Below are 18,076 nucleotides of genomic sequence, written 5' to 3'. Positions count from 1 at the left end.
GAGGGCATCAGATCCCATTACAGATGGTTGTCAGCCACCATGTGGTTGCTGGGAATTGAACTCAGGACCTCTGGAAGAGCAGTCAGTGCTCTTAACCGCTGGGCCGTCTCTCCAGCCCCCTTCTGTTTCATTCTTTCTCATTCCAGTCCCATTAAACCCTTTCTTCTTCCAAAGAAAGAACTTCCTTCTTCCTTCCTTCCTTTCCATGCCTTCTTTTCTGTGTGGCTCATGGCCTACAGTCGAGGCAGTCTGTGTGAGCACGAGCGGCCAGGCTCACCTGCTTGAGGGACAGCAGGGCCGCAGGAGTAAGGAAAATAAGCTCCACTGCCTCCCCACTCTATCGCCGACTCCTCTGGGAAGTCAGGAAGTGGGAGTCCTGTACCACTTTATTATTTTCCCAAACGAGTAAAATGCGCTGGATCCATCACGTTTCTGTATGATTTTAAGACCAGCTTATTAGTTTCTATGAAAAAAAAAACCAGTTGAAACATTTAAATGGGATATGCTGAATCTGTACAGCAATATGTGGCATATTTCAATATAAAGGATTTAAATTGCACAAAGCCATGCCACTGATCACACACAGGATGATGCCTATGTGAACTCACAGAGACGATGGCAGTGCATGCAAGGCCTGCACAGGTCCATGCCACACGGTCATAGCACTGAGACAACAGAGTGGATGGTGTCCCACCCCCTAACCAAGAAGCTATTTGTAATTGATGACCTGCCAGGAAAGGGAAAATCAGTTTCCTCCAACGGAGTCTCAGTTCAGGGCAGGCCTCATGCCAGGGAGTTGACCAGCAGGAAATGAATAGTGTGTGTGTGTGTGTGTGTGTGTGTGTGTGTGTGGTGTGTCATATGTATGTGAGTGTGTGTATGTGTGTGTGAGTGTGTGTGAGGGTTTGTGGTATGTTGTGGTGTGGTGTGTATGAGTGTGTGCGAGTATGTGTGTGTGTGTATGTGTGTGTGTGGTGTGTGTATGTGTGTGTGTGGTGTGTGTCATATGTGTGTGAGTGTGAGTGTGTATGTGTGTGTGAGGGTTTGTGGTATGTTGTGGTGTGGTGTGTGTGTATGAGTGTGTGCGAGTATGTGTGTGTAAGTGTGGTGTGTGTGAGTGTTTGTGTGGTGTGTGCGTGTCAGTGTGACAGTGGTGTGAGTGTGTGTGAGAGTTTGTGGTGTCTGTGGTGTATGTGTGAGTGCGTGTGTATGAGTGTGTGTGTGTGAGTGTGTGTGCATGTGTGTGTGTGGTGTGTGAATGTTTGTGAGGGTTTGTGGTGTGTGTGAGTGTGTGTGTGTGTGTGTGTGTGTTTGTGTGAGTGTGGTGTGTGTGTTTGTGTGTGTGTTGTGTGTGAGTGTGTGTGAGGTTTTGTGGTGTGGTGTGTGAGTGTTTGTGTGGTGTGTGTGTGAGTGTGGTGTGTGTCAGTGTGTGTGTGTGTACTTTTTCTCTTATTTTGGCATATTTTGTCTTATTGGGCTTTTGCTTAGTTGTTTAGATTCTGAGTTTTTTTTAAAGAGAGAAAGAACATAAAGTTTGGTGGGTAATGGGAGGAGGGAAGGATCTGGGCTACATTGAGGAGGGAGGAAAGCATGTATAATTAATAAAAATTTAATAATTAAAATATATTAAAATTAATTGATAAAAAAGAGAAACTCTTGGGGTTGATGTACAATGAAATTCAGAATAGAAAAAAGGAAATCGGAGTGCTGAATCACAACACTAAAACAAACAAACAAAAAACAAACAAAAAAGAAAAAGAAAAAACAAAACAAAACCAGAGAACATAACAAAATACAAGAAAACAAAAAGCTAGCTAAGCAGCAGAAGAATGTTACAGACGAGCACTGACCTCCCTGGGCGAATTCTGTAAAAATTCATATTGTTTGCAGCATCAGCTGCAGTAGTGTCTGACTGTTTAGAGGTCAGCTAAAAGCATATAGAGATCTCCCTTACTGATTTGAGCCCAGAAGTCCCACCCTTTGCTTAGGGACTCTGTTTAGGAGAGCAGGAACAGCACCCAAGCTTTACATAATGATTATGATGGCCTCAGTGTTGGGCAGGGTTGAAGACTGGGCATTTCCCCCTCCTTCCTGGGCATGCTCACAGCTCTAGGTTTGTGCATGTGCGTGCGTGCGTGCGTGCGTGGACTTTGGATGTCCCAGAGCCAGAGCCTTTGAGAGTCTTCTGTGTCATGGTCACTGCTGGTGCCTCTCTTTCTAGATCCCAAACTAACCCCACTGACCCCGATTTTCACCTCAAACTAACTTTATCAGTCTTAGATACTGATAAAGTTAAGTGACTGGGGTGATTGTGTAAATTTCTTTCTTTTCTTTGGACAAAATACTGCGTGGCTGAAGCTTTCCCTTGTTCCAGTGAGGTCCTGACTCAGGCTAGACAAAGATCAGTTCTTTGGACCCAGTTCATGCAGGGAGCTTCCAGCCACGACGGTCAGTAACAGTTCTTTAGACCTTGCCAAGGAGACCCAAACCTCGCTCGCCCCACCATGGAATGCTGGGCTGCAGGTTTTCACAGCAGTGAGATGTAAGACTGTGATTGTTTCAGGCTGTCACATAGCCGGAGAGGAAGCAGAAAACCGAGAGCCGCAGGTGCATCCGAGCACGCAGAACGTGCTATCGCCACTGAGACCCAGCATTCCTTCTTAAAGGAACGCTCTTTGGATGGTTGCACACCTTGATTAATTTTATTAGTCCCAGAACAGTTAAGGTTGTCAATGCCCTCTACCTTTCTCATTGCTTTTATGCAGATCTTACGTGTCTTTATCATTATAGAAACCTTCACTTTTTTTTCAAAATATGTTCGGTAGACTGTTGATATTAACGTTTATGTTTTTCTTTCCCTCTTTGGCTTTAGAAACACTGGAGATAGCATCTGTAAACTTGCCCATTCCGGTGCAAACCCAGAATTATTATAAGAATATTTCTGACAACAAAGAGATTGTGAAATTAGTCTCTGTGCTAAGCACGGTCATCAGCTCCACCAAGAAGGTATGTGTGTCACAGGCCCTGGGCTGCCTGGCATGCGTGTGCACACGCCCCATCATAAACTCACCCTGAGCGCAGCCTGATTTCACCCCTGATAGTGTCCCCCGAGCAGTGAGAGGCATCTTGTCTGTGTACACTGAATGTGTGTTCACTGAACCCCCAGTCCCTGCTTGGTCTCTTGGTTAATATCTCTATCCTCATTTGATCCCATAAATGAATCTATTGTCTCTCCTGAGAGACACAGCTAGAATACAGCAAATACATAGGCAAATGCCATCATTAAACCACTGAACTGAGAACGGGAACCCCATTGAAGGAATCAGAGAAAGGACTGAAAGAGTTTGAAGGGGCTCGAGACCCCATATGAACAACAATGCCAACCAACCAGAGCTTCCAGGGACTAAGCCACTACCTAAAGACTATACATGGACTGACCCTGGGCTCCAACCTCATAGGTAGCAATGAATAGCCTAGTAAGAGCACCAGTGGAAGGGGAAGCCCTTGGTCCTGCCAAGACTGAATCCCCAGTGAATGTGATTGTTGGGGGGAGGGCGGTAATGGGGGGAGGATGGGGAGGGGAACACTCATAGAGAAGGGGAGGGGGAGGGGCTAGGGGGATGTTGGCCCAGAAACCGGGAAGGGGAATAACAATCAAAATGTAAATAAGAGGGGGTTGGGGATTTAGCTCAGCGGTAGAGCACTTGCCTAGCAAGCTCAAGGCCCTGGGTTCGGTCCCCAGCACCGAAAAAAAGAAAAAAGAAAAAAAATGTAAATAAGAAATACCCAAGTTAATAAAGATGAAAAAAAAACCCATGAATTTCATGAAGAATAAAAAAAAAATCTGTTCCTTTCAAACCCACAATTCAGACTGAGGGGACAATTCCCCAGCTCTCCTTCAAAAAGTAAAACAGGATAAGTTATGCAGTCTCTCTCTCTCTCTCTCTCTCTCTCTCTCTCTCTCTCTCTCTCTCTCTCTGTGTGTGTGTGTGTGTGTGTGTGTTGTGTGTGTGTGTGTGTTTCTGGAACACTTAACTGTATGTATACATATAAAGGTCAGAGGTTGCTGCAGCTTCCTTTATTGCTTCCCACCTTATTTTTGAGAGAGGGAGTTTCTCACTGAATCAGGGGCTTACCTCCCTCTGCCCCCACTTTGGCATGGGTTGACTGGCTGGCTCGATTTTCCTTGTACTACACACCTGTGGCTAGGATTATGGAGGTGCTTCTGCATCAGGCTTTCTGCAATGCTGGGCATGCAAACTCAGGACTCCTGGCTTACACAGCAGGCACGGGCACTCTCCCCACTGAGTCATCTCACTCAGAGTTTCCGAGTTCTCATACTAGGAATTACCTCCTGGCCAGTAGATGACATACTTTCACTTTCTTATATGAGGGTAGGCAGATCTACAAATCATCAGAGGAAAAAATATATATGGAATTCAGATAAAATGGAGTATTAAAAATTGCTACCATCGACACAAACTCATACTGGCTGTCCATAAAGCCGATTCAGTTTTTTTTCCAACCTGCTTCCTCAACCCCACTTCAATTTTCCTTTTGTATTCAGACAAATTTGCCCTTATAGGTAAAAAGACCTAAGATACTGAAATCAGTTTTTTTAATGGCTATGCTGCATACATTTAATTATTTTTCATTAATTAATCAATCAATTAATTAACTTTGCATCATGATCAAAGCTTCTCCCTTCTGTCTTCCCAGTCCCTAACTCTCCCCTTAGTCTTCCCCTCCCCCACCTATTTCTCCTCAGAGAAGGGGAGGCCTCCAGTGGGTATCACCCGCCTTGGCATATCAAGTTGCAGTAGGACTAGGTGCCATCTTCTTCTATTGAGGCCAGACAAGGCAGCTCAGTCAGGGGAAAGGGATCCAAAGGCAGGCAACAGAGTCAGAGGCAGCCACTGCTCCTGCTGTTAGGGTTCCCACATGAAGACCAAGCTACACATCTGTTACATAGGTGTGGGGCTCCTAGGTCTGTCCCATGATGCTCTCTGGTTGGCATCGAGTCTCTGTGAGCCTCTATGGTTCCAGGTTAATGATTCTGTAGGTTTTCTTATGCTGTCCTTTACTTCTCTGGTTTTTTCAATACTTCCTCCCCGTCTTCCACAAGATTCTCAAGCTCCACTTAATGTTTGGCTGTGGGTTTTTGCCTCTGTTTCCATTGGGTGCTGGATGGAGCCTCTCAGAAGACAGTTGTGCTAGGTTCCCTGTCTGCAAGAATAGTATCATATCATTAATAGTGTCAACAGTGGGCTCCCTCTGATGGCATGGGTCTCTAGTTGGGCCAACACTGGTTGATCATTCCCTCAATTTCTGCTCCCTCTTTATGGTGGGAGTAAGGTTCTGTGGTTGGGTTGGAGTCCTTATCTCTCTGTTGGAAGTCTTCCCTGGTTACATAGCTGTTTCAGGTTCCATATTGCCTATTGCAAGGAATTTTAGTTATGGTCACACTCATAGATTCCTGGGAGTTTCCCTTGTCCTGGGTTGCTAGCTCGTCCCAGGAATGCCCCCCCCCACCTGTTCCAATGCTGTCTCCTAGTTCTCTCTCCTCACACACTTGATCCCTCCTGTTCCCTTCCCCAGTCTTTCTCCCACCCAGTTCTCTCCCTCCATCAATTTCCAATGCCTATTTTATTTTCCCATTCTCAGTGAGAGTTAAGCATCTTCCCTTGAGCCCTCCTTGTTACTCCTTGTGGATTGTAGCATGGTTATTATTTACATTATGGTTAGTATCCACTTATAAGTGAGTGCATGCCTTGTTTGTCTTTCTATGTCTGGGTTACTTCACTCAGGATTATATTTTCTAGGTCCATTCATTTGTCTGAAAATTTTATGAGGTTGTTGTTAATAGCTGAGTAATATTCCATTTTCTTTATCCATTCTTCAGTTGAGGGACATCTAGGTTGTTTCTAATTTCTAGCTATTTAGAATAAAGTTGCTCTGCACACAGTTAAGCAAGTATCCTTGTGGCACGGTAGAACATCTTTTGGGAATATGCTCAGGAGTGGTATGGCTGGGTCTTGAGGTAGAACTATTCTCAGTTTTCTGAGAGACCATCAAATTTATTTCCAAAGTGGTTGTACAAGTTTGCACACCCACCAGCAATGGAGAAGTGTTCCCCTTGTTCCACACTCTCTCTAGCATGAGCTGTCACTTGAGTTTTTGATCTTAGTCACTGTGTGGGCTTAAGACGAAGCCTCACCGTCATTTTGATTTGCATTTTCCCAATGACAAAGGATGTTGAACTTTTCTTAAGTGCTTCCAAGCCATCGGAGAGCCCTCTGTGAAGAATTCTCTAATTAGCTCTATAACCCATTTTTAACTGGGTTGTTTGGTTTGTTGATGTCTAATTTCTTGAGTTCTTTATGTATTTTGGATATCAGCCCTTTGATGGATGGAAGGTTAATGGAGATCCCAATCTGAATGCTGCTGCTTTATCCTGTTGACCTTGTTCTTTGCTTTCTAGAAGATCTTCAGTTTCATGAGGTCCCATTTATTAAATTGTTGATCTTAATGCCTGTTCTATTGGTGTTCTGTTGATGTTCAGGAAGCTGTCTCCTGTATGCACACATTTATTAAAACCAGCTAATTCTTAGGTGCTTCTCAGTGTTGAACAAGTAGTTGTTTAGTAAGAGCATGTTTTCTGAAGCTGTTTTTAATACAATAAGCTACATTTGTTTGACTGTACCAGAAAAGCTGCTGTTGCTATTATTAGATGGAAAAAAAAAGTCATTAGGTTGTGCTTAATGTATTCCCCAGGGAACAAGTCTTTGCATTTATTCACATTTAATCTTTTGCTCTTGCATTTTGAAGATCCTGTGTTTAGCTCCCCTCTAGGGACTGAGTTCACATATTCAACAATTATTTATCTACTGCTTAGTTTATCAGGTGCTGTACTATTGGAGAGGGGGGAAAAGTAGGCTATGGAAGTAAACAATTAGATATATTTTCAGATGCCTCTGTAATTCTAGTGAACACAGCAGAGTACACCAGCACTTGTGTTAGTTACTGCTCTTGGCTGTGAGGAGGTGACTTACAGCAGAACCATAAGAAAGGATGGGTTTACCTCTTTCACAGTTTGAGAGCACAGTCTATCATGGCAGAGAAGGCATGGTAGCCATAGCATGAGGCTGCTCGTCATCACAGTGAATCTGCAGTCAGGAGGCTTCGAGAGATGAATGCAGGTGCTCAACTTATTTTCTCCTTCCTCCATTTTAATTCAATCCAGGACTCCTAGTCTATGGTATAGTTATGCCGCCATTCAGGGTGGTTTTCTCTCCCCAGTTAAACCTCTCAGTCACATCCTCACAGACCTGTCCAAATATGTGTCTTTTAGGGTGGGTCCTAAATCCAATTGAGTTGACTATAAAAACTAATTGCCACAAAGTAAAGTCCAGTGCTTTCTCTGAACATAATTATTCACTATTGTGGAAATCTAAGGATGAGGCAGAATAGTTTTAATGACCTGGAGCTAGCAACAAAAAACTAATGTTGGTATTTCTTAATTTGTGGTATTAACTATAGGAAAGAAATATACAGATCTCAGTAGTGATCTTTAATGTAGTAGTGAGTCTAACCAGTGAGGACCCTTGGAGGAGACTCAAGGAGAGGAAGAAGGACCCACAGGATTTTTCTTCTACATTTCCTGATGGCTCAACCTTACTCGTTCTTTTTAGCCTAAGGTCAACCTATAACAGATATTCCTGCTCCCAATGGCCAACAAGAACTTTCTTTCCTTCTAGTTTCTATACAGTTCTTCTTCTCCCTTTAGACTAGTGATGACAGGATGCTAGCCCCCACTTATTGCTAATGTCATTGGTATAGCTCATTTCTATGGCTTTTCTATTTCTTTCCACATAACTGACTAATCATAGTTAGAGCTCCGTGGTAGCCATCAAATGAGCCAATCTTCAGTTGCATCACCAGGCCATTTCAGACTCTTCTACACACATCTACAATTTCTTTTTTTTTTTTGGTTCTTTTTTTTTTCTTTTTGGAGCTGGGGACCGAACCCAGGGCCTTGCGTTTCCTAGGCAAGCGCTCTACCACTGAGCTAAATCCCCAACCCACATCTACAATTTCTATTCCAGGAAGTTATCACATCCATGGACCGCTTCAAATGCTACAATCACATTTGGCAGAAGGAGAAAGAAGATACCATTATGACCTTTATTGCGCAAAACCCTTTTCTTTCTGAGTTTGAGTCCAGGATTCTTTATTTCCAAAGCCTGGAGCAGGAAATTAATGCAGAGCCTGAATACATCTGTGTGGGTTCCATTGCTCTATACACAGGTTGGTAATTGTCTCTCAGACAGTCAGGTAAACCCAGCAGCATTTACTCTGTCTCTTTACCTAGGTTATAGTTCCAGGGAATTCTAGCTTTCTTCAGGATTGATTTCTTTTCAAAGTTTAAAAGCAATTTGAAGATTTGTTTTTAGTTCTCATGTGCATAATTATTAATTCTGGTCTATCTTAACACTTTGCTGGTTAACTTGAAAATAAAGGGTAGTTTAGAGAAAGGGAGGGGTCTGTTGTAGTTAGAATTAGGACTTAGCTGTTCTAAGTAACAACACCAAACACTTGAAGCTTATCCTATACATTCATGGGTATATATATATTGTGTGTGTGTTTCAAAATGTTATTCAAATTGTAAAAAAAATAAGATTTATATGATGCATGAGTTTTAATGATTAAGCAAGTTTGTGTGTGTTTGTGTGTGTGTGTGTGTGTGTGTGTGTGTGTGTGTGTAGTATTGTCTGTGTGGTGTGTCCATGTGCACACATGGACATCAGAGGACACCAGGTATCCTACGATACTGATCTCCATTTTATTCCCTTGAGATAGGACTTCTCTCTGAACCTCAAGCTTGACAACTTTCAGTTCTGTTAAGGGCACATCAAATGCTCTCACTAATTGAACTGTATCCCCTGCTTGGAAACCGTTTTCAAATTCTATTTTACGTATTTCTAAACTCATAGTATTCACTACTCATGAAGAACCCAATGTGCCATTTTACATTGGTTCAAGGTTCCCAGACTGACCTGTGGGTGTTTTGCTTTTACAGCTGATTTGAAGTTTTCTCTGACTGCAGAGACGAAGGCCTGGATGATGGTTCTAGGCCGTCACTGCAACAGAAAGTACAGGAGTGAGATGGAAAACATTTTCACAGTTGTTGAAGAATTCCAGAAGAAACTGAATCGGCCAATTAAAGACTTGGATGATATTCGGATTGCAATGGCAGCCCTGAAAGAAATCAGGGAGCAGCAGATCTCCACTGACTTCCAAGTGGGACCAATCGAGGTAGACGGGCAGCTTGTCTGTCACAGAAACATTTTCACCCTTGGATGCCATTAGGAGGAGTATTAACGGGTCTGTGTCGGAACAACAAATGGGCATTAAAGCTAAAAGCAGCGATTTCAGCACTGAGGCTGCCCTTTGTGGGAGAACATTTTAACTCCAATTCTTCTAATGTCTCCCCTCTCAAAATGATATTCTCTTTATGTATGTGTATATACATACATACATATATGTGTGTGTGTATATATATATATGTATATATATATATATATGATATGCTTATAATCTGCTAAGTCCATGTAGTGTTTTTTATTTATGAGCCCTTGAGATTGGATAACCTGTCATATTAATCTTTTTAGTTCAAATGTTTTGCATTCTAAGAGCAAAGACTTGACTCAAAGTTTGGTTGGAAAAGATTTTCTTGTGCCCGACTGTCAAGCATTCTTTTTTATTATTTTTAAATTTATTCTTCTCTCATATATTACATCCAACTGCAGCTTCCCATTCCTCCTCTTCTCCCAGCCCCCACCCCACTCCTTCTCTATTTTCAGAGAAGTGCAGACTTCCCGGGGACATCAACCAAACATGACATATCAAGTTGCAACAATGCTAGGAATCTTACCTTATATTAAGGCTGGATGAAGTAACATATATAAATGATATCACACACACATATGTATATATATATATACACACACACATTCGTATATGTATATATATACATACATACACACACACACACACACACACACACGCGCGCACACACACACACACACACATATATATATATGAGGAAAAGGGTCACAGAAGCAGACAAAAGAGTCAGAAACAGCCCTGCTCCTACTGAACAAAGTAAACTAAAATTTAATTAAAATGGTGTCTTATTTTGTTACCCTAACTTTAGAAGTTAAGTTTTATGTTTTCTCCTTCACTTGATATAATTTTATAGTGTTGAAATACAATTTTGGGACCTAGTAAAAATATCTTTTGTGTCACATTTTACAGTTTTCAAAGTGCATTTACAATGATGTTTTTAGACATTTCCAGACATTCTGCAAGATAGCCAGAGTCTCTTCATTTCACAGATGAGAGAACTGGATCTGACTGGCTCCCTTGTTCACTTAGGTTCTTAAAGTTCACGAGGAGAATAATTAGAGCCCGTAGGGTAGTCTCTCTATCATGCCGGTCCCCATTCTCGGCTGCAGTCTGTGACTGCATCAGGATTTACACATCTGACTGCCAGAAATTCACTTTTCCTTCTTGTCCGTAGGAATCCTATGCCCTCCTTAACAAGTATGGGCTGCTGGTAGCCAAGGAAGAGATGGACAAAGTGGACACTCTGCGCTATGCTTGGGAGAAGCTGCTGGCCCGCGCCAGTGATGTGCAGAATGAGTTGGGCGCTCTGCAGCCCAGTTTCCGGAAAGAGCTGATCAGCACAGTGGAGGTGTTCCTCCAAGACTGCCAGCAGTTTTACCTGGACTATGATTTGGTATGCCTCTGCCTTTCTCTCCTTGAGAATTAAGGGGAGAACGGACGGGATTCACAAAGTGTACCTGTTTAAAAACTGCATGTTAAGTCCCATAAAATTTCATAGGAAGAGTAATCTTACATGAATGAACATATTTCTGTTTTTGAATTCGTCCCCTTAAGGGTTAATTCAGAATGTAATTTTATTATGCAGTGAGGATCGAAGAGTTCTGAAGTTGTTGCTTTGCTTCCTAGGCTATAGTATGACCCTGGATCAAACTAAAATAAGAACCAGAATGGTTTCAAAGTTTGCACAGAATAATACTACGTAAATACAAACACGATTCCCCCTTCTGTAGCACAAATTAATTCTTCAAGCTCTGGGCCTCTGTGGGTACTTCATACTGCAGATGTGCATGGTGTGGTAGACAAGTCAAATGGAATCTTGCTCCTCCGGTATCTGTGTTTTACTCATGTATATGGGTTTTAGCGCAAGAATTGTGGCGTACATGTGCTGTGTGATGAGATTCATTTCTGACCAACTATAGCATGCAAGAGAGAGGAAGTTGTAAGTATGGGGTCAGTTTTGAATCTATTAGGTGGTGGCATTTCAAACTTCAAAGCTCCATGCATTCAGTTCCCACCCAAGGAAACATAAAAGGCAACTTATTATTTATTTGAGGTGTCCTAATTCAGGAATACTGAACCGGACTGAGTAGGTTATGTTTCATTTTCCAGGTAGCCATTATAGTGGTAGAATCTGCAAGTTATTTGTAATAGTGTTTACTTCAAAAGCAAAACTGTAAGCTTTCCCCAGAATAACCACCGATCCTTCCTTGCTGGTATCATCTAGGAGGTAACCAGTAAATGGTTAAAACCTTTCAAGATTTCTTCCCCTCTGGAAACTGTGGTATGTCCTCGGATTTTTAGTCTAGGGACATCATCCCAAATGGATTACATTCACAGTTCTCTTAGGAAATCAAGAATAAACAATTATCACAATAGCACACACAACGTCCTATCATGTATACATCATGCATAGGAACTTTGATATCTCAGTATGTTGATCTCATGAAAATTTGTGTATGGATGTTTCACTTTGTCTCATGTTTTGTGTTTAATCTGTGTCAGAATGGTCCGATGGCAAGTGGACTGAAGCCCCAGGAAGCCAGCGACAGGCTTATTATATTCCAGGTAAACCTTTTTCATTCCTACAGACTTCCTAAGCATTGAATGCACACGTAAAGGGTAAAAATTGTATTGTATGACTGAGGATGCACTTAAATGTAAGACTATAATTTGCTGGTTGTTACAATTAGAAATATTTTCAGATAAATATACTCACTACTGTACTTACATGTGCTCCCCGCCCCCCAACCCCCGCTTGCACAGTCTTGCTTATTTATAAGCCAATGTGTTAGCTCATGTGTAAGTCATTCTGATGGTTATGGTCACTTATGCTTTTTATCAGAATCAGTTTGATAACATATATCGTAAATATATCACCTACACCGGAGGAGAGGAACTTTTTGGTTTGCCAGTTACACAGTATCCTCAGCTTCTCGAGATAAAGAAGCAGCTAAATCTTCTGCAGAAAATATACAGCCTGTACAACAATGTCATCGAGGCCGTGAACAGCTATCAAGATACCCTTTGGTCTGAAGTGAATATTGAAAAAATCAACAATGAACTCTTAGAATTCCAAAATAGGTAAGAAAGCAAAATGGTTTGCATTCCCAGAGATTTTGAATTCTTGATTTAACATCCATGGCGTTGGGGGTGGGGTGTGTGCAGTGCGGGAGGGTGAGGCGGCTTTTTCTGTGTCTGGGAGATGGGAAGCAGTGGTCCATGTCAGTGTCTTCCTCTCTCATTACCCATCTTTCTGTGAGACAGGAGTTCTCACTGCACATGAAGCTCACTGGTTGGCTATGACTGACCAATGAGTCTCTGATCTTCCTGTCTCTGCCTTCCCAGGTCTGGGATTGCAGACATTGGTCACCGTGACCAGCTTTTTATGTGGGTGTTGGGGATTTGAACTCAGGACCTCATGCTTGCAAGCACTTTCCCTCTGAGCCGTCTTACCAGCTCATAGGACTTACATGTGTGATAGGCTTTCAAGTTCTCTTGTCAAAGAAGGTGTTTCAGAAATGGGCTGGCATGTCTTGCCTCTGTCTTCTGTCACTGTTGACATCATCCTTGTGAAACAGTCCTTTGTTGTTTTCCCCTGTGTTTTCACTTTGAAAGAATTACTTTCTTCAAAGCTGGTCAAGTGTGATAGTGGCCATTTCTGTAGTTGGAAGAAAGATAATTTTGTTTGTATTACACTTAAAATTATTTGAATTTTATATTAGGTGGTTTCCTGAAATAAAACCATGGGCCACATTTTTTTCTAGCATTTTTAAATAGCTGAGCCCAGGAAAAATGGAAGGTTGTGTGTGAGTCAACAACTATGGTGTGCTGTGTTTGGAATGCTCTCAATTTCATGTTCACAAAGTTGAAATGAATTAAAAGACGCTTCTCACCTGTTAAAGATAATACCTCTATTTAGGCAAGTGTCAAAAAAGATTGAAAAAAAATCTCTGATTTAGAAAAAGATTTTTTTCATAAAATAATTATCTTAATATACATCAGTTATGAAATTTCAAAATGAGACCATGCTTGAGGAGATAATTGTAGATGGCAATGTCTTGGCTTTGGATAATTCAATTGTCTTCCCCGTTGGTTTCCCTCACAGGTGTCGGAAGCTGCCCCGGGCCCTGAAGGATTGGCAGGCCTTTCTGGATATGAAGAAGACCATTGATGACTTTAGCGAGTGTTGCCCACTGCTGGAGTACATGGCTAGTAACGCCATGGTAGAGAGGCACTGGCAGAGGATAACCACTCTTACTGGGCACAGTCTGGATGTGGGCAATGAAACCTTTAAGTTACGAAATATCATGGAGGTTCCTCTTTTAAAATACAAAGAGGAAATTGAGGTATCGTTGATAGGGAGTAGAGCCATACTTTCTCGTCTTCCATCCATCAACCCCTCATTTACTGAATGCTACTATGTGAAAAGGTCTATGTTGGAAATACAGAGAGGTATTCTTGTTTTTTTTAAATTTATATAATGAATGTAATTATTCATACAAATGAAGGTATTGCTCTAAGCTGTACCAAATTGCCCTCAAAGGAAAGTATGCTGCATGCCCCAGGCAAGCCTGTGACAAAGGACTTGTCTTATCTGGGTTCAAGTCTGTCTGGGTGAAAGGAATGTAGTTGTATTCTGGAGATGAGAGAGGTTCTGAAAGTGCAAATAAGACTATTCCAGGCAGAAGGTACATCATTTATGAAGCTTGTTGGGAGAACCAGAGGATGGCTCTGTGGCCATCTGGTATGGATGAGGAGATAAAAGAACTGTTGAGGCCAGAGAAGTGGAGCGTGTGTTGAGCATGCCATTGGTTTTCGTTTCCAGGGTAATGTGGAGTCACCTGGGAGATGTGTCTTCATTGGGGATGAGATAGCATTGCATTTTATAAAGATCAACTTGATAGTTGGTTGCAGAAAGATGATGATAAGAAGAGAATGATGGGAAAACCTACTTAGGGATTGTGATAGGGAAGAGAATGATTTGTTGATAGAGAGTAGAGGTCATGAGGCTGAAAAGTTAAGAAAAGATCTATGAGATTTTTAGGGAGTAAAATTGGAGAGAATTTGTTGGAGAAGCATGATGGGAAATGTGGGAAATATGGTAGTAAGGGTAGGACAACAAAGAACTCTAGCTTTCTTTCTGAGAGCTCTGCTTGGATCACAGAGACCAACAATAAGTGTTGTAAGAAATCAGATTGGGTGCAAAGATCAAGCTTGAACGTGGGCAGGGTCATGAGTTGTGCTTGTGGTTTTGTTGAAACATCCACACAGTTACACGAGGAGGCAAATATATGTGGGTTCTGCCTGGAGATATAAAGGCTACTGAATACCTGGACAGGGATGCAGTCACCCAGAAAATGAACATTGTGAGAAGAAATGGGGTAAAGACGGTTCAGCCAGGGGTCCAGGAGAAGACGCTGTGATGGAAGCTGTGGCTGGAGAGCAGGAAGAGCTCAGATTTCCGCTGATTCTCTCCTCTCACAGTGCACCTATTGACCTGAGAGGGAAGTCGGACAGTGAGTCTTAAGCCTGTCATTATATTGTAAAATGCAAAATGATACTGAATCTTTTTTGTTACTTCTTTTACTGACATTGAAAATTTTAGAAATTAAGGCTCTATTTAGACATGCCTTTATCGTCCTCTCCCTCTATTTGTATTTATTCAGACATTGAGTTTGATATTCTCAAACACGGAATCTTTAAATGTCTATGAAGTGAGTAAGAGGAGCTCTCGTGGACTTAGACTACGAATAAGACATAACTTTCCTGGGATGACTGAGAGCTTATTCTGTTCATAGGACATTTGCATCAGTGCAGTGAAGGAGAGAGACATTGAGCAAAAGCTGAAACAGGTGATCAATGAATGGGACAACAAAACGTTAACATTCAGCAGCTTTAAGACCCGTGGAGAACTCCTCCTGAGAGGAGACAGTACCTCAGAAGTCATTACCAGCATGGAGGACAGCTTGATGCTATTGGGCTCTCTCCTGAGCAATAGGTAGGAAAACCATTTCCCTCATTCTTGAGATCTATTTTGGCAGTAGTTTTATGGCATCATTCTCTGTTTGTTGGATGTGTCTGAGGCATCAGTCGACAGAATGGCACCTGCAGGTAGCCCCTTAGATTGCTTTGAGCATGCCATCTTTGTTGCTGACACACATCCCTGCAGAGCTGACAGGGCATCAAGTTGCAGATTCTAGTTGTTGATGCTACTCTGAGTTGTAGAGTCATCTGGCTTGACAAACCTTTTGCTCTCACACTGATGTTCTAGAAGCCCATAGCCGGGTGCATACTTTACTGATGATCAAGAGAGCATGAACAGTGGTGCAGCCAGAAACCAGTGATACCTGTGTTTGACCATTCGGTTGTAGCTGCAGTCCAATCCCATGTTGACACAAAGGCCATGGACTCATACTTCCTAATGAACTTACTTCTCCATACTCTTCCTCAAGTAATTTATTGTACAGCAGAATCTCAATGATATGATGACTGGGTATCAGTGAGATATGAATGTATTGTGTGAAGTTTAAAACTTCGCCCCAGGGGCTGGAGAGATGGCTCAGTGGTTAAGAGCACTGACTGCTCTTCCAGAGGTCCTGAGTTCAATTCCCAGCAACCACATGTGTAATGGGATCAGATGCCTTCTTCTGAAAACAGCAACAGTGTACTCATGTACATAACATAAATAAATGCTTCTTAAAAAAAAGCAAAAAAATAATTTCACCCCATGTGTATGTTTAATAACAATTTTTTGAGCTAGGATATTATTATGTAGTCCAAGATGGCCTTGAAGTCATGATATTCCTTGCTCTGCTTCCTGAACAATGGAATTTCAGGTATTCACCATCTATAAATCAATAATTTAAATATAGGAAATACTATATATTTAACATCGTTTAAATTAAATCCCGTTATTTTCATTTATTTGCCACGTCTGAGTAAATGATACAGGCTATAGAATTTAGTCTTTATACCCTTGGTAGTGTTGAGTTTGGACTGTTCAGCACATGGTAAGTTTCTAAGAAACTTGGACATTGTACAATGTAACTGGAGAGAGCGATGGTTAGGTTATTTGATGGACAGCACACCTCGAGAGATAGGAAAAGCATAAATATCAAGTACAATGATTTGTATTAGAGATGCAGGAGGTCTTTGCTGTTGTTGTTGTTGTTGTTGTTTTTTAACCAGTGATATCTACCCAAACCTACATAGTCATGTGAGAAACATTTATTCAATTACATGTTTACTGACTGCTTGTTATAAGCCTTGTATATCGTGGATTCAGCAATAGTATAAAGTTTAATATACATGTATGCACACATAGGAATGGCTGGGCCAACAGAGGGTAGAAGATTAGGAAGAGACATGGGAGAAGCAGGCTAATGAGAGCCCAGATATTATGATAGCTGAAACTATTAGTTATTCAGTCTCCACTGATGATCTTAGGAGTGCCACCAGTGAACGAGAGCTCACACCGCCTGTGAAATAGACACAGAAACTCAGCAGAGAGAATGTTATCATCCTGGATATTGAATTTCCTGGAATCTGGGTGTCTTTGTCTCATACCTGATTTCTTCTTTAGATTATCGTCTCTTGTTGCTACCCATACTTTGGATCCAAGTTGTAAAAACCCAACTTAAAGCATTCAGCAGGATCCTGTTTCTATTGCTAACATGGCAGCATTGTAAATGTTAAAAAATACAAGTTAAACACTGTCTTCTTTTTTAAACAACACAATCAAAATAAGTGTTTCTTATTTTAGGTACAACATGCCATTCAAAGCCCAGATTCAAAACTGGGTTCAATGCCTTTCCAACTCAACAGACATCATTGAGAACTGGATGACCGTTCAAAACTTGTGGATTTATCTAGAAGCTGTCTTCGTGGGAGGAGACATTGCCAAGCAGCTTCCCAAGGTTCTCAAAGTTTTTTTTTTTTTTGTGATTTCATCAGGTTATTCAGTTTGAGGAACATCTAAGAACTGAGAACTCCTTAATCTTCATTGAACCTTTGATTCTGGCAACTTAGCTTTCTTTTCTGCTGCTATTATTTTTCAAAGGAAGTGGGGATTTATGGGAAAGACAAGGACAGTGGTTACAGAGTGAAAATGCTGTGAGCCTGTGATGTCTGATAGGAAACTGAGGATCAAAAACCCCAGAGCATGAATTTCTGTGTCATTGTGTGAGACTTCAGATGATTTGGAGGTGGAGTTTGGAACAGTGTATTTATGGGATAGTTATCTTGACAATAGTAGGATAATTTGTTCTTTTACTACTGACATTTAAAAAGAATGCACACTACAGAATATATCCAATTATATCTGTGCTGTAAAATTGAGGGTAGGAAATCTGCAGGAAAAGGCTGTCTCTCTGAGATGTTGAGTGTATTTTTCTCACGAAATTGTAATTACCTTACTATGCACATGTTGGATGTATTTTAAGATTTTAAAAGACATTTTAAACTAAATTTAAAAAAAATTCTTATTTAACTGCTTTGATTTGCCTGTACGGTTAGGACATTTAACCTTGTTTTTACATTGCAGAAGCATGACTAAGTCTACTGTTAACATAAAGGTCTTGCACTTTCTTCTTGGTTTTCTCAGTGAACTGCAGTAGGTAGATCTGTTAACCATTTGTAAGGCAGAACATTTATCTATGTAAATGCTAAA

The 18,076-nt window shown here is 41.4% G+C and overlaps 1 protein-coding gene across 1 annotated transcript in view; it reads left to right on the top strand.

Annotated features, from left to right (window-relative positions):
* Nucleotides 1-18,076, top strand: part of Dnah5 (dynein axonemal heavy chain 5) — a 301,350-nt gene that overhangs the window by 130,101 nt on the left and 153,173 nt on the right. Inside the window, exons 22-30 of the mRNA XM_032898676.1 lie at nucleotides 2,873-3,006; nucleotides 8,106-8,307; nucleotides 9,080-9,315; nucleotides 10,583-10,801; nucleotides 11,911-11,973; nucleotides 12,251-12,489; nucleotides 13,514-13,754; nucleotides 15,207-15,406; nucleotides 17,171-17,324. Coding sequence (XP_032754567.1) covers nucleotides 2,873-3,006; nucleotides 8,106-8,307; nucleotides 9,080-9,315; nucleotides 10,583-10,801; nucleotides 11,911-11,973; nucleotides 12,251-12,489; nucleotides 13,514-13,754; nucleotides 15,207-15,406; nucleotides 17,171-17,324 — 1,688 coding nt within the window. The remainder of the gene's footprint in view (nucleotides 1-2,872; nucleotides 3,007-8,105; nucleotides 8,308-9,079; nucleotides 9,316-10,582; nucleotides 10,802-11,910; nucleotides 11,974-12,250; nucleotides 12,490-13,513; nucleotides 13,755-15,206; nucleotides 15,407-17,170; nucleotides 17,325-18,076) is intronic.

This window comes from Rattus rattus, chromosome 3 (genome assembly GCF_011064425.1).
Source record: "Rattus rattus isolate New Zealand chromosome 3, Rrattus_CSIRO_v1, whole genome shotgun sequence".
Classification (NCBI taxonomy): Eukaryota; Metazoa; Chordata; class Mammalia; order Rodentia; family Muridae; genus Rattus; species Rattus rattus.
The sequence above is the reverse complement of the archived record's forward strand: the minus strand, read 5'-3'. Positions and strand labels throughout refer to the sequence as shown.